This window comes from Podarcis liolepis (genome assembly GCF_965112155.1).
Source record: "Podarcis liolepis genome assembly, chromosome: 11".
Classification (NCBI taxonomy): Eukaryota; Metazoa; Chordata; class Lepidosauria; order Squamata; family Lacertidae; genus Podarcis; species Podarcis liolepis.
Genome location: NC_139565.1, coordinates 17,199,847 through 17,224,612, shown reverse-complemented (window position 1 = coordinate 17,224,612; position 24,766 = coordinate 17,199,847). Strand labels below are relative to the sequence as shown.

Here is a 24,766-nt window from a genome sequence, read left to right as displayed (position 1 = left end):
AGAACCATAGTTTCCAGGGAAGGGGTGTAACAGTTCTACTTAATTCTGCTCATGCCATTTGAAGTACTGTGTCCAGTTCAGGCTGCTGTACTTTAAGAAGGATATTGACAAGTAGGGGTTCAGAGGCGGGCTCCGAGGGTGGTCAGCACTATGGAAAACATTGGAGGCACAGAGAAGGCTTAGCTTGAAGAGGAGAGTGGGAATATGTTAGCAGCACTCTCCAAATACCTAAAGGACTGTCATATGGAAGAGGGCAAAGACTTGCTGTCTGCTGCCCCCAAGGACAGGACTACAGTAGATCTAAGAGGCTTAAGTTACAGGAGGATGGATTTCTGCTGAAGCTTAGGAGAAACTTCTTCACGATAAGAGCAGTTCATCAATGGGTCCAGTTTCCTAGGGAGGTGATGAGATCTCCCTCACTGCAAAGTGTTGAGTAGAAGATGAAGAAACATCCTCTGACTATGCTTGAGCTCTGGATTTCCTGTATGGAGCAGGGAGTTGGACAACCCCACCCTATTCCATTCTTTGATTTTGTAGCATTGGGTCATACGGAGATATGAAGTGCAATAGAGGCCTTGGGTAATATTCTACATGCAAATAAAGTCATCTGTAGATGCCAGGCAATTTTATGTAACCAGAGTTTTAGAGAAATTGTTTCCGAAGACAAATACTGCAAATACTGTTACTGGACTACTGGGATAGCTCAGTCAGTAGAGCATGAGACTTTTAATCTCAGGATTGTGGGTTTGAACCCCACTTTGGGCAAAAGATTACTGCATTGCAGAGGGTTGGACTAAATGACTCTCGTGGTTCCTTCCAACTCTAGGATTCTAGGATTTCTGCTCACAAGCATCTGTGAGCACACTGGGATTCTGTGTAATTGCAGCAAAGGTGTGAAATGTGGCATTGGGAGAAAAATTCAGACTTCTAAAGATCCCAGGACAGGCTTGAGAGTGTGCTGGTATCACCTGGTAAAATAACAAGAGTTTTGGACTACAACGTTTAAACAGGATTTCCGATGCCTGCTGACTCGATAGTCTCGCTAGTTTCCCCTTCCATGGCCATCAAAGACAGAATGCAAAAAATATGTAAATCAACTTAATGGGGGGGAACAGCTATGCAGAGCTGTAGAATTTGGCTCTTCTTGGCACATACTTTTAAGTCTTAATTTTTTAAAAATAGGTTGAGTCACACAAAGGCTGCAGGTGGAGCAGAATTTGCCTGGGAGCCATGTTTCTTTTCATGCTATTGCCTTCCCATCATTGAAACCCAAGATGCCTTGCACCTGACTGGGTTTTACCATACTGATGCAAGTGACATGCAAGTCACATTGTGGATTTCCAAGATGTCATTTTGCTGCTGTTGAGCAAACCAAGACTGGGTGTAGAAAGTGGCCTTTGTCCTACATGGCAACATTCCAGCAAAGGTAAGTCCAAATGGGAGCAAACATGTTAGGTAAGGATATTGTGCAATGGCAAGATCTGGACACTGACTTAATCGTTATGTATTTAAGCTTGCAGGTGTGTTGCACTTTAAACAAACTGCATGAGCCCTAGCAGAAGCAGACAAAAGACGCTTCTAGATAATAGCGTGTAGACTTCTTTGGTTTAAAAAAAGCTACCACCCTATTTAAACACAACTCTATATCTCTCAATTTCCTTGTATAAAGTGCATTGACAATTCCACTCAGAGAATCCTACACCTGGAATACTGTGTCCAGTTCTGGGTACCGCAATTTAAGAAGGATGTTGACAAGCTGGAATGTGTGTAGAGGACGGCAGCCAAGATGACCAAGGGTCTGGAAACTAAGCCTTATGAGGAACGGTTGAAGGAGCTGGGTATGTTGAGCCTCGAGAAGAGGAGACTGAGAGGAGATAGGATAGCCTTCAGATATCTTAAGGGCTGTCACATGATGGAGGGAGCAAGCTTGTTTTCTCCTACTCTGGAGGGTAGGACTCCAACCAATGGCTTCAAGTTACAAGAAAATAAATTCCAACTAAACCTCAGGAAGTCCAACAGAAAGAGCTGTTCAACAGTGGAACGGTCTCTCTTGGGAGGTGATGGACTCACCTTCCTCAGATGTTTTTAAGCAGAGGTTGGATGGTCACCTGTCATGGATGCTTTAGCGGAGATTCCTGTATTGCAGGGGGTTGGACTAAATAATGATAATTTTTTTATTTGTACCCTGCCCATCTGACAGGGTTGCCCCAGTGACCTTGAGTGGCTTCTATCATCTATAAAAACGTAAGACATGTTAGAATATTTACAACTTGCAAAACTGATGGGAAGAGTTAGAGGAGTATTGAACCAGAAAATATTTGGAAAATGGAGAATAATTAAGGATTATATAGGATCATATTGTACCAACCACACCATATTAGCAGAACTTGAGTGATACTTGTAAACACAACAAATACCGTTTGTGGAGTAGACGGGAACAATATTAAAGAATATAAAACTGTGAAAAAAGCAACGGCAGTATAAACAGTACAATGAGAATGACTGGAAGACTCACTTTGTCATAAGTCTTATTTAAGTGTTTATTTAAGTATTAATTAGGATGATTCAGTTTTTTTATGCACGTAAATCTGCTTTTTTCTGTATTTTCTTTTTTCTTAATTGTTTTTTCTTTAATTTTCTTTTTGTAGTATGAGATTGTAAATTCTTTGTATATGTGTGTAATTTAAATTAATAAAGATCATTTTAAAAAACCATGACATTATAAACATTAAAAAGAAAAACTTCCTTATACAGGGCTGCATTCAGATGTCTTCTGAAAGTTGTATATATTTATCTCCTTGACATCTGACAGAAGGGCATTCCACAGGGTGGGTGCCACTACAGAGATGACCCTGGGGGTCCTTTCCAACTCTACAATTATAGGATCCTAGGTAGTTTGGCCTTTAGACCAAATGTTGTGACCAGTGAGGAAGTGCAGATGGCACTCCTCTGTTTCCCAAGATAGCAGGTCCCTGCTGCTTACCGGAGAGAAGAAGCAGGGCACAGGGAAGGATCTGTGGTGTATGGCAGCGATGCCAGCCTGATGCTCCTGCCATGATGGATTTTACTGAGCTCCCAATGCCTGGCCCTTCTCTGTCTTGGTAAGCAGCAGCAACCCACTGCGTTGGAAACCAAGGAAGACAACAGAACCCTACCCATGTTCTCTTCTGCAAGCAGAGCAGGCCTTCTGAAGCCCACCTCACAATACATTTCATAAACCAGGATATCATTATTTTTCTGGCCCATATCTTGGAGGGCAGTCTCATAAGAATGAGGTTTTATTGATAAGGTTTACTGTGGACCACCTTTGTAGCTGGAAGTAGATTACTTGCAGCCACCGCACTAAATACATGTGACTGGTGGTAGTTGTGCGGGGTTTGTTACTCTCCTTGAACCCTTCCAAAATGAAAACATTGCTTAATTTGCGCCGCCATATTCTCTATTAACTACAGTGATACCTCGGGTTAAGTACTTAATTTGTTCCGGAGGTCTGTTCTTAACCTGAAACTGTACTTAATTCGTTCCGGAGGTCCGTTCTTAACCGGAAACTGTTCTTAACCTGAAGCACCACTTTAGCTAATGGGGCCTCCTGCTTCCGTGCCACCAGAGCCCGATTTCTGTTCTTATCCTGAAGCAAAGTTCTTAACCTGGAACACTTTCTGGGTTAGTGGAGTGTGTAACCTGAAGTGTATGTAACCTGAAGCATATGTAACGTGAGGTACCACTGTACCTATGATGGCATTCTGCTCTGCTTTTTCTTACTGTTCACGACCAGTAAGATCTGCCTTTTCTGGCATTTGTTGTTGCTTTTATGTAGATCTCTATTTCTTTATTGTCATTATTTGCTTAAAAATCTCAAAGCAGTTCACAGTATGCACAAAACCATGAAAATCAATAAATAACTAGTTAAAACATCCAAACAAGTCACATCATCCCAACAGCAGCAGCAGCCAGAACAACAAAAATCAGTATCAACAGTCTGAAAATGCTGGGGTAAACTGAAATATCTATGGCTATTTGCAAAAGTACCCCATTGTTGGTGCTCTCCAGATCTGCATGTGGCACTCAGTTCCACAAACTGGGCAGCACAACTTGGAAACTGAGGTGTTTCAAAACTTGGTTGCCATCAAGTATTTTGACCCCAGTCTCTCTTCTGGCATTTGTAATATGACAACGCTCATATCGAAACTCAGATTCCAATATTGGGTTTGGCTGTCAAGCTTTAAAATTATACCCTGTTGCCGCACCCACAGAAATAATTAATTGGTATCACATATTTTTACTGCTTACGTACTGGCACTAGGAGGTAACAGGTGTTGACATCAGTTGCTCAGCTCGAGGTAAACATGGACTGATTAGGTAGGACCTAGATCGGGGGTCAGCAAACTTTTTCAGCAGGGGGCCGGTCCACTGTTCCTCAGACCTTGTGGGGGGCCGGACTATATTTTGAAAAATAAAATGAATGAATTCCTATGCCCCACAAATAACCCAGAGATGCATTTTAAATAAAAGGACACATTCTACTCATGTAAAAACACGCTGATTCCCGAACCATCCACGGGCCGGATTTAGAAGGCGATTGGGCCGGATCCGGCCCCTGGGCCTTAGTTTGCCTACCCATGACCTAGATGGAAGTGAGTTGCATCAGCCATGACTTGGAGTGATATTACAGGTCACAAGATGCTTCAGAAATGTCTCTGATGCTGACCTTCGATAGCTGGGCAGCAACTAAAAGCAATTGCAATAGAGATGCAGACTGGGAAAGAGCTCTGCTGAAAGGCTGTCCTGATTCCTATATTGTACAGAGTAGACCTGATAAATGGTACCTGAAGAGCACAATGATTGATTGGTGCGAGATGATCTTTCAGGTACATCACTACAGGCAGGCAACTGAGGGGGAAATGGTCAGAAGCGTAATCTCATATTTTCGATGTGATCTGATCCTTGTATTTGTGTCTTTATTATTATTATTATTATTATTATTATTATTATTACTTATTATAAATACAAAAAGTAAAAAAAGTAACATAGAAACACATAGACAAAAAATAAACTACTTTTTACACAAACAAGAATTGTACCCACCCCCGTGACTGGCCATCACCACTGCTTCCTTCCACCCCACCTTGACTTCCGTACGTTTTAAATTTAATACCAAACATTGCAATCTTCATAGAATCATAGAGTTGGAAGAGACCACAAGGGCCATCGAGTCCAACCCCCTGCCAAGCAGGAAACACCATCAGAGCACTCCTGACATATGGTTGTCAAGCCTCTGCTTAAAGACCTCCAAAGTAGGAGACTCCACCACACTCCTTGGCAGCAAATTCCACTGTCGAACAGCTCTTACTGTCAGGAAGTTCTTCCTAATGTTTAGGTGGAATCTTCTTTCTTGTAGTTTGGATCCATTGCTCCGTGTCCGCTTCTCTGGAGCAGCAGAAAACAACCTTTCTCCCTCCTCTATGTGACATCCTTTTATATATTTGAACATGGCTATCATATCACCCCTTAACCTCCTCTTCTCCAGGCTAAACATGCCCAGCTCCCTTGTGGTTTGCTGCATTTTGTTCTCTTTATAATGTGATTTATTAATAGGTTCTGTTACACTTTATTTGTGTCTTTTGGGGAAGGGGCAGGAAAGCTCTACAGTGGTACCTCGGGTTAAGAACTTAATTCATTCTGGAGGTCCATTCTTAACCTGAAACTGTTCTTAACCTGAGGTACCACTTTAGCTAATGGGGCCTCCCGCTGCTGCTGCTGGGCAATTTCTGTTCCCATCCTGAAGAAAGTTCTTAACCCGAGGTACTATTTCTGGGTTAGTGGAGTCTGTAACCTGAAGCATCTGTAACCCGAGGTACCACTGTATCTAGTTATCTATCTATGTTTGTTGTTGTTGTTGTTGTTTAGTCATTTAGTCATGTCCGACTCTTTATGACGCCATGGACCAGAGCACGCCAGGCACTCCTATCTTCCACTGCCTCCCGCAGTTTGGTCAAACTCATGCTGGTAGCTTCGCCAACACTGTCCAACCATCTTGTCCTCTGTCATCCCCTTCTCCTTGTGCCCTCAATCTTTCCCAACATCAGGGTCTTTTCCAGGGAGTCTTCTCTTCTCATGAGGTGGCCAAAGTATTAGAGCCTCAGCTTCAGGATCTGTCCTTCCAGTGAGCACTCAGGGCTGATTTCCTTCAGAATGGAGAGGTTTGATCTTCTTGCAGTTCATGGGACTCTCAAGAGTCTCCTCCAGCACCATAATTCAAAAGCATCAGTTCTTTGGCAATCAGCCTTCTTTATGGTCTAGCTCTCACTTCCATACATCACGACTGGGGAAACCATAGCTTTAACTATACAGACCTTTGTTGGCAAGGTGATGTCTCTGCTTTTTAAGATGCTGTCTAGGTTTAGGAAAGTTTTTAATGTTTGATATTTTATCATGTTTTTAATATTCTATTGGGAGCCGCCTAGAATGGCTGGAGTATAAATAATAAAGTATTATTATTAATAATAATTATATTGTGGTGTGGTTTTTTTTAAAAAATAACTTTTTATTTTCATTTCTTTGAAGAAAAAGCTTTGTAATAAAATTGGCCCGTTTCTCAGTTTTAAAAAGGTGTTTGTGGGAGGGGAGTCATTGAGTTGGAAGGGACCCAACGGTCATCCAGACTGACCCCCTGCAATGCAGGAATCTCAGCTAAAGCACCCATGACAGATGGTCATCCAAACTCTGCTTAAAAACCTCTGAGGGAGGAGAGTCCCCAACCTCACGAGGGAGACCGTTCCACTGTCAAACAGCTCTGACTGTCAGAAAGGTTTTTCCTGATGTTTAATCTGAAGGTTATTGTTTTGCCGTTTCTGTTTTAACTCCTTACTTGTGCTTTCTTGTTGTATTTTTATCTTGTGGGCTACCCTGAGATTTTTTGATGTATATGCATGCATTCTTTATATCGGTGTCCAAAGACCCACAAAAGCATTTTCAAAAGCAAAAGGAAAGAGAAATACAGGGAAAGCTTTCAAAGGTGGTCACTATGTTTTATCCGGAGCATGTGGGCTTCTATTTCTTATTACTTCTGAGAGGAACTGGATATAAATCTAATAAATAAAATAAAAATAAATGAAATAGATGGACAATCCTGACAGCGGACAGCTCTCTTTCCATTTAGGGAAGTTTTTAATGACTGATGTTTTAATGTATTTTTAATCTATTGTTGGAAGCCGCCCAGAGTGGCTGGGGAAACCCAGCCGGATGGGCGGGGTATAAATACATTTATTATTATTATTATTATTATTATTAGCTTTGCTGCTGCATCCTTGGTTCCTTCAGCCATCCTTCCAGGGACCACAGGATTCGTCCCTAACCATTTAGCATGATGCTCTCCCCAGAAGGGTCCACCCCACACTTCATACTGTCTTTGCTTTTTCGTGGGCACCAACAATTTTTATTTTCCGATCAGTGTTTTTAGGGTACTACTGCTATCGTTATAAAACATTTGTCTGCTAGTCTGTTCTGTTTATAACTCCTTTTCCCCCCTTAAGCTAGTTGCATGGGTTTATTATTTATATTACCAGGCTTGATTGTTTTTTAATAGAAAAGTAGGATAAGCAAGGAGCAAAATGCTACCTCGCTTAAGCAAGTTTATTTCAGCAGGGGACTAAATCCACTCTCCCTAAACAACTGTGTTGAGCTTTGACAAGATAGATAGAACAGATGCAGGTCAAGAATGTTAAGGCAATTGCCAGTTCCTGTACTCTTAAATAATAGGATTTGATGAGGTAATTTTCCATTGAGAAGGCATCTTGCCAGTGCTTAGCAGGAGATTGGAAGGCAATAATTTGAATGTGCTGCCAAGTGAAAAATTAAAAATTAACTCTCTCCTTTGTGGTAGTCACAGATATGTAGAAAATGGGTCTTTCCAATATAAAAGCGAAAGAACCGGAGGCTGCAACCTATGCCGAACGTTAGCCTGAAATAAATGTGTAGAATTAGACATAACCCTTGCCTCGCCAGCATAATGTCTCAGGCCACAATGTTGTAATAGTATGAAAGACAGATTGGTATGCTATAAGGGAGGTGAATTATTTCACAACTTAATTTTTCCAAGATTCATCTGTTCGTCAAAATAAAGAAACTGAATACCAATGTGGCACAATGGATAATAATAATAATAATAAATAATATTTTTTTATTTGTACCACACCCTTCCCGGTTCAGAAAAACAGGCTCAGGGTGGCTAACAACAAATTTAAAACAATTAATGCAACAAAAAACAGCATAAAATACAGTATAAGATGTGAATAACAATACGTTCAGAATTCAAAAATCAATTTAGGGGGGAAATCCATCCAGTAAACATTAGATGATCACCAGGGCTAGCTGGCTAAGTTAGTCCTATTTGAGCCAGTAAGGAGACCAGGGGAGAATTAGCTGTGGGATCCCAGAGCGGGTAATCTTCATAAAAAGGGGAGGGGGAGGGAAGGAAGGGGAATAAAAGATCAGGCTAAGTTCAAATTGAAAGCCAGGCAGAATAGCTCTGTCTTTCAGGCCCTGCGGAAGGAAGTTAAATCCTGCAGGGCCCTGGTCTCATAGGACAGAGCATTCCACCAGGTCGGAGCCATCACTGAGAAGGCCCTGGCCCTGGTGGAGGATAATCTGACTTCCTTAGGGCCTGGGACCTCTAAACTATGATTATTCATGGACCTTAAGGTCCTCTGCAGGGCATACCAGGAGAGGCGGCCCTGTAAATACGAGGGCCCTAAGCCACAAAGGGCTTTAAAGGTCAAAACCAGCACCTTAAACCTGACCCTATACTCCACTGGGTGCCATTGCAGCTGGTAGAGTACTGGGTGAATATGCTCCCATGGCAAGGACCCCGTTGAGGAGCCTCGCTGCAGCATTCTGCACCCGCTGGAGTTTCTGGGACAGTTTCAAGGGCAGCCCCACGTAGAGCGAGTTACAGTAATCAAGCCTGGAGGTGACCGTCGCATGGATCACTGTGGCCAGGTCGGGGTGGGAAAGGTAAGGACCAACTGCTTAGAAAATATAGTGAAGGGAACAGTTTGCACTCTGGTCAATTGTTTGTGTTTGTTACTCGGTGATACTCGAATGCATGGTCAAGCTCTCACTTCCAATCATCACTAAAAAAGGGTGATCGCTGAAGAATTGATGCTTTTGAATTCTGGTGCTGGAGGAGACTCTTGAGAGTCCCATGGACTGCAACCTATCCATTTTTAAGAAAATCAGCCCTGAGTGCTCACTGGAAGGACAGATCGTGAAGCTGAGGCTCTAATACTTTGGGAACCTCATGAGAAGAGAAGACTCCCTGGAAAAGACCCTGATGTTGGGAAAGATGGAGGGCACAAGGAGAAGGGGACGACAGAGGACGAGATGGTTGGATGGTGTTCTCGAAGCTACTAACATGAGTTTGACCAAACTGTGGGAAGCAGTGGAAGACAGGAGTGCCTGGCGTGCTCTGGTCCATGGGGTCACGAAAAGTCAGACACAATTAAACGACTAAACAACAACAACAGCTAGAATGCATAATAACACAATAAAACCCTTGGCAACTTGACCCTTCCATGGTCAAAAGTCAGCAAAAAAAGAAAGGGAGACAAGCACACTTTTGGTGTCCGTCCCTTTGATGCTTCTGAATGCTAGTTTCTGGAAGCCACGGGAAAAGGAAATGTGTGGGGGATCAGATCCTGCTTATGGGTTTATCAAAAGAGGCATCTGCTTGGCCACTGTGAGATCAGGATGCTGGACAAGACGAGCCATTCGCCTGATTCAGCAGGACTTGTCCTTATGCACTTACCTAGCTACATATTACGAAAGGCATAAAAACAGATGTACTGCTTCAGACCGGCTGAAATCAGTCTACTTGGAAACTTTGAACGTTGCCTTCAAACACTGCTGTCTTCAGATAATATGTCATAAAAATATATTATGCCATCACCGAGGCAAAAGTGTCATAAAACGAGCAGATATTTAAATATGTCTTGACACAGAAGTAACATCATCCTGGGAAGGCTCTATTTGAGGGGATTTACCTAGTACAGTCATACCTCAGAAGCTGAATAGAATCCATTCCAGAAGTCCGTTCGACTTCCAAAACATTCAGAAACCAAAGCGTGGCTTTCAATTGGCTGCAGGAAGCTCCTGCAGCCAATCAGAAGCCGCAGAAGCTGTGTGGGATGTTCGGGTTACAAAGAATGTTCGCAAACTGGAACACTCACTTGCAGGTTTGCGGCGTTTGGGAGCCAAAACGTTCGAGTCGCAAGGCGTTCGTCAACCAAGGTACGACAGTAATTATTTAGGGAAATTAAGATAATGCCTTAGTCCTTCGATAATGTTTCACATTTCCTCTTTCTGGCTACTTATGTTCCCCTACATTTATCAGCTGAGTGCCATAAACATGGTTATTATATTTATTAAAGTCTAGGACTTTGAATCTGTGCAACCAAGGGGCAGGCAGGAATTCTGTGGGATTTCTGCTATCAGACATAGGATTGTGCTGACAACGGATAAACCATTTAATATTTGTACCTTATACTTTCTCTATCTCTATTTGATGCCATCTCTTGCTATAAAGGCATAGGATTGTGCTGACAACAGATAAACCACTTAATATTTATACCTTATACTTTCTCTCTCTATATATTTGATGCCATTTCTTGCTATAAAGATGCGAGCTTTTAATCAAGAGCTTCGATTTGCCTCAGCAAGGCTAAGGAGGGCATTTGGCTCGTTCATATACAGAATTCTCGCTAGCTGCCACTCCTGTACAAATACAGTCAGTAAATCCTTGAGTAATCCTTCAGTTTGCTTTTGGTCCACCATTTCAGGAAATTTGAATGCAGAATGCACACTGCAAGCCGAAAACTAGGGTGTGGAGAGGTCTGTCCTTACTGCTTTTTCCATATCGCAGAGCTCTACTATGCCGTGGGTTTTGGAGCTAGTTACAGTGGTAAAGGAGACATCTCTTGCTTCTCTTCCTCGGAGAGCCGATTCATAAGGAGTGGCAGTTTTTGGTTTATGCCGCAATGTTTTAAGATTCATCTGCAACCAGAACAGGTAATAAAAAGAGGCAGAGCACAATACATGGGTGGACCAGAGTGACATTTAAATTACAGACCTCAGCAGAGAAGGAAACATGATCGAACTGATTCGAGTGAGTTATCTTGCCCAGGGCAAGAGGGCAAACAAAAACATGACCCCTGCACCCCTTATATAACCCACTAGCTCCACCTCGCACTTGGACCTAACCTGCAGACACACATTGAACAACAGAACTTCCCCCTGCTCCCCAACCATGAGATGTTCCCTGCCAGGGATGTAAAAGGTAAAGGGACCCCTGACCATTAGGTCTAGTCATGGCTGACTCTGGGGTTGTGGCGCTCACCTCGCTTTATTGGCCGAGGGAGCCGGTGTACAGCTTCCGGGTCATGTGGCCAGCATGACTAAGCCGCTTCTGGGGAACCAGAGCAGCCCACGGAAACGCCGTTTACCTTCCCGCTGGAGCGGTACCTGTTTATCTACTTGCACTTTGACGTGCTTTCAAACTGCTAGGTTGGCAGGAGGCCAGGGATGTAAGAAGGCACCAATTTCTATTCTCACCAATGTTCATTGCATGCAGCACTGTCTCTCTTGTGCTGCAGTTCGGCTTCTAACAAAAACTATGCCATTTGTCTCGCTGCCCACGGTGGGGGAATTTTACATAGATGTTACATTATTCTACATTTATTTTGATGCAAAGGTAGGCAAAGGTGAAGGACCCCTGGACTGGTTAAGTCCAGTCAAAGGCAACTATGGAGTGGCAGCGCTCTTCTCACTTTCAGGCCGAGGGAGCCAGCGTTTGTCCACAGACAGCTTTCCGGGTCATGTGTCCAGCGTAACTAAACCACTTCTGGAACACCGTGACGGAAACCAGAGTGGACGGAAATGCCGTTTACCTTCCCAACCCAGCGGTACCTATTTTATCAACTCGTGCTGATATGCTTTTGAACTGCTAGGCTGACAGGAGCTGGGACAGAGCAATAGGAGCTCACTCCATTGCATGGATTCGAACCGGCGACCTTCCAATCAGCAAGCCCAAGAGGCTCAGTGGTTTAAACCATGCCATGCAAATGGGGTAGTGGAGAGTCATCAATTACACACTGTTTGCAGGCTGAAAACAACAAATGCCAATTGTATTCACTGGGTTGGTTTCCGTTCTGGACTTAGTACACAAAGTCCGCTCCCATTTCCACCGGAATTCTCCAATATTCCTACTCGCTGCCAGTAGCTCCACAGAGACTGTTGGAGTGGTTTGATCATTTGTCCCAGCAGTACAGAAAAGCACCACGTTGCAGAAACGTATCAATTCTTCAATAGCAAAGGCAGGCACAATACATGCTTGCCCAGTTCACCAACCCAGTCATTAGTTTCTAAGCAGGAAACTAGGGAAAGGATTGCAAGGAAGCAAAGCCCTCGGGGCACAGCTTGCCTTCTCACCTACCTCAATGTATTTGTTCGTTTTTCTAACCTCAGTCAAGCAAACGTGTCTGGCTTTTAAAAAGAAGAAAAAAGAAAGGTGTCGGATTAATTGGTGTTCTAAAAGAACTCAGAAACAGAACAGAGACAGGCCTGGTGACTTTTGCTGAACAAACAGCAATAACATTAGCACCAGCACAATCTGGCAGATTGCCTGTTACATGGGAGTAAGCAAACACACCTGTGTATATTTGCCAAAACAATATGGTGTACGGTTCATGGCGGAAAACGGCTGCTAGATTGCAGTTAAACCTAAAAAAGCTATTTTCATCTTACTTGTTGGAGCTGCGGGTATGTGCAGAATGATATTAATCAACTGAGACTTAAGCTGACTGAAGTAGATGTAATTATCAACTAAAAAAACACACAAACCAATGTCCCCAGCTGTGCTGGAACGTACAAGAGCTCATAAAAGTAGAGGCTTGCATTTCACACATCTGCCTTAATGAATGCAGAGGCTGATCCATTGTGACCTCATGAGAAGAAAAAGAGAAAACCGAGAAAACTAACATTCCTCCTCCTACGATCAAGTATATGTTTCCCACTGACCAACAGTGACACCTAAAGGCTACAAAAGAATAACAGAAGAAACTATTAGCACATCGCAGGACTGGTGAATCCTCATCCTCTAAACTTGATTTTTCATCTAATCTATGGATATTAACCTCCCAAAAAAATTTCTATCCTCATTCAAACGTTAGTGGAATGACCCAGGAGTTATCCGCTAACACCTAGTGCAAAGGAATGAATGGGGAACAGCACAATATTGTTACAGCTACTGCCTGTTTTATTCTAGAGTGACAGTTGTGTTAGACTATTTTGAAGGTGAAGGAGGGATATTCTCTTTTTTATAATATACAATTTACATATAAATTATAAAATGTACCACAAAACTTATCACTTATACAATCTTTTTAGACTTCCATCAGCACCTCTGATGATCCACCGTTTTAACCACGTCTTATGCATTTCTTAACTTTATATTGCCTTTACATCTCTTAACAAATCATCCTCCCCCTTGTCCATTTTTACAATGCTTCTAATAATACTCCTCACAAAACTTCTTGCAACCCTACAAACGTTTTCTGTTCTTCACAAATACTTTTCAAATAGTCCGTAAATTTACTCCAGTCTTCCATGAATTTTTGGTCTCGCCGGTTTCGAATCCTTCCTGTTAGTTTATCTAATTCTGCATAGTCCATTAACTTCATCCTCCAGTAACTCTTCTTGCTTCCATTTTTGGGCCAATAATATTCTTGCTGCTCTTATTGCATATAAAAAGAGCTTACATTCCTTTCTATTTATATCACTCCCCGCAATGCCCAATAAAAATGCTTCTGGTTTCTTTATAAATGTATATTTCAACATTTTTTTCAACTCATTATATATCATCTCCCAGAAGCATTTCACCTTTTTACATTCCCACCACATGTGATAAAATGTTCCCTCTTTTTCTTTACATTTCCAACATTTATAACTGACTTTATACATTTTCGCTAACTTGACAGGTGTAATATACCATCTATACATCATTTTCATCACATTTTCTTTTAGGGCATTGCATGCAGTAAATTTTAAACCTTCCTTCCATAATTTCACCCAATCACTCAGCTGTACCCAAAAGGAGGAGGAATATTCTCGTAGCACCTTAAGGAGTAACTAATTTATTGCAGACCCTCCAAGTGTCCCTATTTTCCAGGGATGGTCCTGATTTTACAAAAACCATCGCAGTTTCTGATTTGATCCCAGAATGTCCCACTTTTCCTTGGGACATCCCTATTTTCATCGGAAAAATGTTGGAGAGGACGTCTCTCTTTTCTTTGGAAAAATGTTGAAGGGTATGGAATAAAGCATAAAGGTAAAGGACCCCTGACAGTTAAGTCCAGTCATGGACGACTCTGGGGTTGTGGCGCTCATCTCGCTTTACAGGCCAAGGGAGCCGGCAGCGCACAGAAACACCATTTACCTTCCCGCCGGAGTGGTACCTATTTTTCTACTTGCACTTTTTGGACGTGCTTTTGAACTGCTAGGTTGGCAGGAGCTGGGACTGAGCAATGGGAGCTCACCCCGTTGGGGGATTTGAACCCCCAGCCTTCTGATCAGCAAGGCCAAGAGGCTCAGTGGTTTAGACCACAGCGCCACCTGCGTCCCAGGGTATGGAATAGGATGTCCCTATTTTCGCTGGAGGATATGTTGTTGCAGCATGTATTTTAATGGAGTAAAGACAGTTATTTAGCAAGTTATATTCTTCCTTTCTTTCAAATGCACATGCTCACTCCGGAAATGTAAGCAGTGACACTTGCCAAACCCACAAATATAAGATACAGGGTCAGATAAGTGGCCTATTCATAACCTCAGTAACCATTCTTGGCTATAATGCTGCCTTTCTAGCAATGCTAACTTAACATCCACGGTATGAAAGATACCCATGGCACCAACTAAGCCCAAATTAAATAGAATTAAATTTGCCGGTGCATTCTAGATCAGCAATTTCATACCAGCTGCAGCATCGAGACAATGTAAATTGACTTCCAAGCCACAAATGTATTCAGCCCAATGATTTGGTTAGAATTGAAGCACATGGCTGCTACCTGCAGAAAGGATTGTAAAAAAGAATAATAATAATTAGTCCTGGGCTCTCTGAATCAGAGGGAAACGAAAACAATAGCTTCGTTCAGTGTTCACAAATAAGGATATGGCAGCAATATTGGGGGAGGGGGAATAATTTGCAGCCAACCTGGAATATAATATTATATATATATATATATATATATATATATATATATATATTTTGGTGTCTTCGGGTGTCTTCCCGTGTAAGAGTTGGGGTGTCTAGGCGACGTTTCGACGAGGTCTCACTCGTCATCTTCAGGCTGGTGCTTTCGGCTTCTTGTTACTGGAACAGAGCTCTGTTCCAGTAACAAGAAGCCGAAAGCACCAGCCTGAAGATGACGAGTGAGACCTCGTCGAAACGTCGCCTAGACACCCCAACTCTTACACGGGAAGACACCCGAAGACACCAAAACCTGCATTCCTGTACCCGTGAAAATCTACGAAAGCAAATATATATATATATATATATATATATATATATATATATATATATATATTCTGGGGAAATGAGAGGAACTATCCTTAGCACAATTATAATTTCATGGGGAAAGAAAACAGGACTTGTTGGTCTGTAACAGTGTTGGAGGAGCAGCCTCCTACTGACTACACTAGGGATGGGGGAGAGAGTCAGTGTGGTTTGCATTTTAATGGGAATTAAATTCACACTTTCTGAAACGTGCAAAGCAAAATGGAGTTTTCCTCCGAAATGTGCGCTTTTCTGAATTTTGCAAAGCAGTTCTCCAACCAAAAATGGGAACTAAAGAGGTTTCTGTGTTAGGGGAAAGTGTGTGTGTGTGAATGTGTATCTCAATGGAAATAATAGAGGGGAGGAAAACATTATTAGCAATAAATGCTTGCAAAATGTGTATATTAGGAGAAATGCACACTAAATTATTGACAAATTTTGTGGTGTTTGGATTTTTTTAAAACTCAGAAACGGATGTGAAAATGCGGTAAACTGAATGTTAAAGTTGGAAAAATTAGGAGAGAAGACAGATTTGTCCCATCCCTAGACCACATTGATAACATGACATGGTGCATGAACACTATTTGGATAGATTCATGTTTTTCGCTTTTCACCATAATCTTTGTTTTACACAATGCAAGAATTTAATATTTTATTAAACACATAGCCAAAGTAGTACAATATGAGTATAAACGTAAGTGACATATAGCACTGAACATGACATGTATAGCATTTAAAATGACATGTATATCCATGTACAGTTGGAGGTATGCAAAAAAATGTATTCCCTTGGGACACACAGTATACTGGGGAACATTTTTTTCCCCATTTTCTTTTGCATGAGATTTTTCAACTGTTCTTATATTTACTTTCAAAGCTGATTTCAAATCTGAAATCGATTTTCGTGTACATGCTATAGTTATCTTTCAATTTCTGACTTTTGCCGATATGTCATATTTACATATTTCAGATTTGAAATCAGCATTGAAAGAACATATAAGAACAGTTGAAAAATCACAGGCAACAGAAAATGAAAAAAAAAATTGTTCCCCAGTGCTATAAATAGCATGTACAAAATGTTAGCACAGATGTTTTGAGACTACAATTCCCATCATCCCTGACCACTGGTCCTGCTAGCTAGGGATCATTGGAGTTGTCGGCCAAAAACATCTGGAGGGCCAAGGTTGAGGAAGCCTGTGTTAGCAGGTAACCGAGCCGGTAAGCAGTCTCTTGCCAGAGTTTTCCTGGGTGCAAAACCACCTCTTGCACTGTGTTGCATACAGTGGAGTGTCTGTTTCATTGACCAACCTCTAAAAGATGCCAGGGGAAGAGAATATTTCCTTCAAGGTCATCCTGTCAGAAAGCAAATACAGTGCTGGCCGGTGAATTATTGATCGTCCGTGTAATTCAACACTCTGGATTCACTGCTGTTATGTGCTCAATGGCAATTGAGCAACAGCAGAAGACGCAAACAGCAGCTGCACGAAGTGGCAAGCAGCTCCTTGCAACGCCTAATACGGTCGCAGCTCTAGGACATATTTTACAACTACTCAAACAATGCTCCTCGGGGAACAATGATCAACTAGCAGCAACTGCAGTTTATAATCTACTCAATAGCCTCTGATAATTAAACCAGAAATTAAGGATCATCAACTTGTTTACAGTATCTCTAAACTTGTCTTTGTTTCATTAGCACCTCATAAATACTGCTCTTCTAAAAAAGCTTATCTGCAACGTTGGACTCCACGCCAAGAATATTTGCTGAAGGCTGCTTCTGAAAGGCCTCTTCCCACTGGAATGGTTGCAAAAGCTATCTAGCAAACCAAAGTGCTGTTCTTCCCTGAGGACACTGTAAAGCCAAGAGGTAGAATTTGCCTTCCCTATCCTAGTGCCCTCCAGATTTTTCGGATGACGACTCCCATTGGTCCCAGCCAGGATGGCAAACCGTCAAATGGATGATGGGAGTTGTGCTAAAAAGCCATCCCAATGAATTTTGAGAATCAAAACATTTCCCCCCCCCTCCCAACATCTGCCTAATTTGCTTACATGTAGCTGCAAAAATACAGTGGTACCGCGGGTTACATACGCTTCAGGTTACATACGCTTCAGGTTACATACGCTTCAGGTTACAGACTCCGCTAACCCAGAAATAGTGCTTCAGGTTAAGATCTTTGCTTCAGAAAGAGAACAGAAATTGTGCTCTGGCGGCACAGCAGCAGCAGGAGGCCCCATTAGCTAAAGTGGTGCTTCAGGTTAAGAACAGACCTCCGGAACGAATTAAGTACTTAACTCAAGGTACCACTGTACCATCCTTCCGTCAGAAGGATTGGCTATCCCTAATCAGAATTACAGATACTGTAGGATGTTCAGAATTGCCCAGAAGAACTGTAAAAACTGATGGGGACAAAGAGGTCCTGGGACTTCACCTAGTTGCTAGGCATTCATTCAAGCTTAGATAAAGCTGCAATAGTGAGAACCAGAAGGCCAAAGACAAGCAAACTGCAATTTCGGATGCATGTTGAGCTTGGAGCATTTCTTCAGCAATGCTTTTTAGACGCAATACACTTCCTTCCTCTGCATGCAGAAATAACCTCCCCTCCCAAAGGCCTGGTAACCAAACTTTCTGCAAACAAGACCATGCCCTCAAACATTTCTCTGATGAAAATAGGGACGTCCTATTCCACCACCACCACCATCATCATAGTTTTATTATTTATAACTCGTCCATCTGACTCGGTTGCTCCAGTCACTCTGGGCGGCTTCCAACATATATATAAAAATGCAATTAAGCATTTAAAAAGTCCGTAGGGTTGCATAGCTCCATACCCTCCAACCTTTCTCCGATGAAAATAGGGGCAAAAAACTAAGATCATGGCCACTGGTTCCATCACCTCCTGGCAAATAGAAGGGGAAGAAATGGAGGCAGTGAGAGATTTTACTTTCATCATGCGAAAGGCTGGGCTGGATGATTGCCAAGCTGGAATTAAGATTGCCGGAAGAAACATCAACAACCTCAGATATGCAGATGACACAACCTTGATGGCAGAAAGTGAGGAGGAATTAAAGAACCTCTTAATGAGGGTGAAAGAGGAGAGCGCAAAATATGGTCTGAAGCTCAACATCAAAAAAATGAAGATCATGGCCACTGGGCTCATCACCTCCTGGCAAATAGAAGGAGAAGAAATGGAGGCAGTGAGAGATTTTACTTTCTTGGGCTCCATGATCACTGCAGATGGTGACAGCAGCCACAAAATTAAAAGACGTCTGCTCTTGGGAGAAAGGTGATGGCAAACCTAGACAGCATCTTAAAAAGCAGAGACATCATCTTGCCAACAAAGGTCCGCATAGTTAAAGCCATGGTTTTCCCAGTAGTGATGTATGGAAGTGAGAGCTGGACCATAAAGGCGGCTGGTCGCCGAAGAATTGATGCTTTTGAATTATGGTCTGGAGGAGACTCTTGAGAGTCCCATAGACTGCAAGAAGATCAAACCTATCCATTCTTAAGGAAATAGCCCTGAGTGCTCACTGGAAGGAAAGATCGTGAAGCTGAAGCTCCAATACTTTGGCCACCTCATGAGAAGAGAAGACTCCCTGGAAAAGACCCTGATGTTGGGAAAGATTGAGGGCACAAGGAGAAGGGGACGACAGAGGATGAGATGGTTGGACAGTGTTCTCGAAGCTATCAGCATGAGTCTGACCAAACTGCAGGAGGTAGTAGAAGACAGGAGTGCCTGGCGTGCTCTGGTCCATGGGGTAACGAAGAGTCGGACATGACTAAACGACTAAACAAGGAAAAGCAAGACATTTTGGGGTCAAATAAGAAACTGGAACAGCTTCTGAGAATCCAGGACCATCCCTGAAAAAGAGGAACACTTGGAGGGTATGCAACACTGCCACTTCCTAGAGCTGTGTGTCCAATCTGATTGAAGCCCACATCCCCAACCAAACTGGGTTCAGTCCAGGCTTGGCCCAGATTGGATTGAGGAAGCCCTCCTGGAGAGACCCAGGGTGGTTAGGCAGCAGGGAAAGAAACAGGCAGCTTCTGCAGGGTCTGTGCTGGGAATCTGTTGAGGAAGCAGCAGGACTGGACCCAACACATCCTTGCCCCTCTCACCAGCCGATCTGATTTTTTTAAATTTTTTTTTGGAAACCCGATTAAACATGTGGGGGGGGGGCCAAGCATCTCCTTCCTCTGCCCTGCTCCCAACCGCATGTTCAATAATAATTTCCACCTACAAATGTATCTTTAGCTGTATGTTACCCGAGGATTTATTTCCCTCTGGGGTATTAAAAACTGGGAAGAAGTTACTACTGCTGTGAACAGCCATTAGTCTTATGCACAGGCAGGCAAACTAAGGCCTGGGGGCCGGATCCAGCCCAATCGCCTTCTCAATCCGGCCCGCAGATGGTCTGGGAATCAGTGTGTTTTTACATGAGTAGAATGTGTGCTTTTATTTAAAATGCATCTCTGGGTTATTTGTGGGGCATAGGAATTCATTCATTTTATTTTTCAAAATATAGTCTGGCCCCCCACAAGGTCTGAGGGAGAGTGGACCAGCCCCCTGCTGAAAAAGCTTGCTGGTCTTATGCTTTGCACAAAATGTAGTATTTACACCAACATCTGGGAAACACTGGCCTGCGAGTGCTCCAATTGGAGAACAGCCTTGACCAAAGGTGTCATGAGCTTTGAAGACATTCAAACTCAGGACGAAAGGGAGAAACATGCTAAGAGGAAGGGACACTTGGCAAACCCGGACTGTGATCAACTCCCACCTGGAAACCTATGTCCCCACTGTGGAAGGAGGTGTGGATCCAGAACTGGCCTCCACAGTCACCTACGGACTCACTGTTAAGACCGTGTTAATGGAAGACAATCTTACTTGGCTACGAGTGATTGCCAAAGACGACACTTTTACATAGTCTCGCTTTCACTCAATTCTGGTCCCTCTCTGTTCATGGTGAGTTCCGGCACCTCTTTTTCTAGAAAAAATAGCACTGCATAGAAATATCATAGGCCTTCAATAGCCATTGTTTCACAGTTGTTTTTTTAAGAAAAAGGAATGAATTTCATCTCACCACAAGCAGCACACTGTGAGCACAAAAATTCTGCCTAATCCCAGAGAGTTTTTATTATTATTATTACTTTTCAGCACACTGGAGATCCCAAGTAAATAAATAAGCAGGTCGGTCAGGATAGCAAGAATTGTAGAAGTTTTATTTTTGCATTGCAACCAGCTACATAGGAATCCTTTCCAATACACTTTGGCACAGTTTCGTTGTGCGTGACCAATGCAACAGGCACAGGCGGCGTTGTAGAATTTTGTAGGTCATGATCTAAGATTCAAAGAGATACAGGTGCTTCTCTGGGACTTAAGTACAGCGCCAGAATCCAGGATACATGATTAGAATGTGTGCAAATATTCTGCCTAACTGGGATTTCTAGAAAGGGACTCTCGGGGACATACCTGGGGGTCGACAAAATTGGCCTGGTGGGGGAGGAGCTGGGCGCAAAAATCACCCCCCAAAATCTGTTTCCAGTCGTCTGTGTAAGATTGGGAGCTGAGCAGTAGGAGCAATGGCAAGGCGGTTTGAAGGCAGACGATTACGGAGTGCATGATATACAGGCATACCTCGGAGATATTGCGGCAAGCCAAATTTGCAATATGAAGCAAGTCACACAATTTTGAGGGGTTTCCCAGTGCGTATAAAAGTGATGTTTGCACCGTACTATAGTCTATTAAGCTGGCTCACCTGGCTGCGGGGGCAGGAGGGCGAGGGAAACAGCTTCAACTCCACTTCTGCGGCCAAAAGTGGGGCAGCATGTGGGGTGTGGGGCTTCCTTACCCTGGAAGTGGCCAGGAAAAATATATGCAAAGGGCCATGAACTGAAGCGCAATGAAACGAGGTGTGCCTGTATATTTGTGTTGTGATGCACCGAGAGATCGAACGTAGGAGAATGTTCCCGTCCTCCTCACACTGTAGCACAAAGACAGCTTTTTTCAGCCTTCCTCCTCTCCAGACCCTTTTGAGTACTTGGGTTCCGTAAAATGCAGTCATTTTTAATACGGCTATCGCGGCAAAGGGATTTGGGCCCAGGGGCCACGAGGGACCCTCAGTATGTCTCCGGGGACACTGGAGCAGTCAAGTATCCTCAACACCACATGATTACAGGGAGTTCCACGTCCAACATTTCAAATCAACGGGGACTTGATTCTTCAACGCAAAGTTCAGCCAGGGTAGCACATTTGCAAGGATGCTATTGGAACTTGATTCCTTGAGCCAAAGGCAAATCCTTGCTGTAATTGATGGTGCTGAAAGATAAACAGATAAAGTAGATTTGGTCACTGAAAATTAAATAATAATAATAATAATAATAATAATAATAATAATAATAATAATAATAATTTATTTGTACCACACCCATTCGACTGGGTTGCCCCAGCCATTAAGTAAAATATGCAGGTTATAGGAGCAAAAGAAAAGCCAAGAACCCTACTGGATCAAACAATTCGATCAAAATTGAAGGTTATTTATGTAGGCCGCTACTGCAGCCCGCGTTTTGTTAGCTCCAAAATGGAAAACAAGCGAGGACCCAACCAAAGAAGAATGGCAACTTAAACTGATGGAATATGCACAGCTTGCAGATCTAACATATAGAATAAGAGAACAAGAAGAACATACGTTTAAAGAAGATTGGAAAATGTTTATTGAATATATGGGGGGAAATTGTGTACATGTGAAAATGCTGGCAGCATTAAGATAAATTCAACAGTGTAGATAAGTTTTGATGGATGTAGTAATGGAATACTGAACGGTTTAGTTTATGTAAAATATGCAGGGATTTATGCTACAAAAAAGGAACCATGGAAAGAGAAGAAGAGAAGCCATCAATATTTTAAGGTTGTTTAAATGAATATTCTAAATTGTAAAACAGAAAATTTAATAAAAATTATGTAAAAAAAAGAAAAAAGAAATTGAAGACATTGGGCTTTTAATGTTTATAGCTGCTCTTTAAAATTATTTTTGCATAATCAATTGTTTTAACTGCTTTTAAAGACATTTTTATATTGAAAATCACTTCAGGATGCTTCACATAAAGTGATTAAGAAATGAAACTACTACTACTACTACTACTACTACTACTACTACTAATAATAATAATAATGTATAACATGAGTTTTTCTGCTGCCATTTTTAACATAGAACATCTTTTGCAATTCTGTGTTCCACTGTTGCTTTTAGAAACCATTTACTGTATTTGCATTTTCAGTCAGCATATCATATGGCTTCAGGATTATCTCGCACACCACTCTGGATCTGTTTGGCACAGTGATGGAGAAACTGCAACTCTCCAGATCTTGTTGGACTACAATTCCCATCAACCCTGACCACTGGTCATGCTGGCTGGGACTGATGGGAATCGGGAGGCCCAACATTTGGAAAGCCACAAGTTCCCCATCCCTGAATTAGCATCACTGAATGGGATGCAAGTTGCTGCTCTGCTGTTAACAACAACAACAACAAAGCATTTGAAAACCAAAGCATGGCTTCTGATTGGCTATAGGAAGCTCCTGCAGCCAATCGGAAGCTGCAGAAGCCCATCTGACGTTCGGATTCCAAAAGAACATTTGCAAACCAGAACAGTCACTTCTGGGTTTCGATCATTCGGGAGCCAAAATGTTCGAGAACTAGGCTGTTCAAAAACCAAGGTACGGCATTGTTGTTGTTGTTGTTGTTGTTAAGTGCACAATCCTGTTCCCCACAGCAGCCTAGTAGATCTAAAAATGCTCTCACCGAGATAAGGCGAATGTGGATCAGCCTGAAGCAACTACAAACTAATGTCACAGTTTTGGGAGGAAAGCATTGGCAGAGTTTCTGCCAGAAAAGTGCACACCTCTACTCTGAAGTTGCCAGGATAACAAAGACACGTGGACACACATAAGGTGGAAATAAACAAGCTGGACTTACTCCTGACGTGAATAATGCATATATAATTAATTCAGTTATGCATATACATTAAGCTATACATAACAGCTCCCTCTAGTGCTGTGCTATCACACTAATGGAACAAGTCACACAGCAAACCACACTGGCATATAGGCGTAGGGGTTTCTTAATTGAAATAACACTATTAAATTAAACCTGGTTAACTACAATAAGAATCCCCCCCCCTTTTTTTTTGTTTTACACAGAATCTTTTTTCTGTCTGGTTTTCTGTGGGGACTATTTCTTGCTCCTTTTTTGCGTGTCTTACCTCACTCTGTGCACTTGTGATTTTGTACTTTTTATTTTCAACCAAGCATATAACATTAAGGAAAAGAAATGAAACGACACAAAATTATAATCCAATTCTCAGTAAATTAGGGTCAAGTTAGAGGATGCGCACATGTGTTTAGCATGCCATGTTTGTTACTTTTAAAATAACAGCTGCAGGGAGGAGGGCAGTGGTGAACGCTGACATTTGATTTTGGATCTTTACTCGGTTAATTAAATTATGTTTTTGCGTTCTTTCCCCCTTTAGACTTACGATTAAGGCTAAATTGTGGTTTGCTTTGCTTATTTGGCTTTCCCCGGAAGGGCAACTCGGATAATATTTACATGGCCATAACCCTTGAGCTCTTACCAAGTGGATCGTCTCATATATTGTTTCCACGAATCGCTGCCAGATTCCCTTCCGCCTCCAGTGTGTTTATTACCGCCTAGGGAGAAGGGGGTGGTAAGAGATGTTGCAGGTTGAAAACCAAGGAATGTCGCTTTGCACTTCTCAAAGAAGCTCATATCTAGACAGGCTATAGAAACATTCGGCCTCTTTCCTCTCCTCACTGAAGGCTAAACAATCTCAGCATCCTCTATCCTCCTGAAAATGCCCAAGTCGTCTCAAATTCACAGCTCTCATGATAGCAGGGATTCCATCGTGAAGCCAGAAATATTCAGTACATTCTTCCAACTAGAGAACAAAAACCTTATACAGTGGTACCTCGGGTTAAGTACTTAATTCGTTCTGGAGGTCCGTTCTTAACCTGAAGCACCACTTTAGCTAATGGGGCCTCCTGCTGCTGCTGCGCCGCCGGAGCACGATTTCTGTTCTCATCCTGAAGCAAAGTTCTTAACCCGAGGTACCATTTCTGGGTTAGCGGAGTCTGTAACCTGAAGCATATGTAACCT

The 24,766-nt window shown here is 42.5% G+C and overlaps 1 protein-coding gene and 1 long non-coding RNA gene across 2 annotated transcripts in view; both read right to left on the bottom strand.

Annotated features, from left to right (window-relative positions):
- The window catches only part of LOC310688356, a 387,571-nt gene that overhangs the window by 230,111 nt on the left and 132,694 nt on the right, over positions 1 to 24,766 (bottom strand). The gene's annotated exons all lie outside the window — the stretch shown is intronic.
- Positions 20,796 to 24,766, bottom strand: part of ALDH7A1 (aldehyde dehydrogenase 7 family member A1) — a 29,714-nt gene continuing 25,743 nt past the window's right edge. Inside the window, exons 17-18 of the mRNA XM_083464563.1 lie at positions 24,225 to 24,300; positions 20,796 to 21,912 (exon numbers count right to left, since the gene is read on the bottom strand). Coding sequence (XP_083320689.1) covers positions 21,858 to 21,912; positions 24,225 to 24,300 — 131 coding nt within the window. The 3' untranslated portion in view covers positions 20,796 to 21,857. The remainder of the gene's footprint in view (positions 21,913 to 24,224; positions 24,301 to 24,766) is intronic.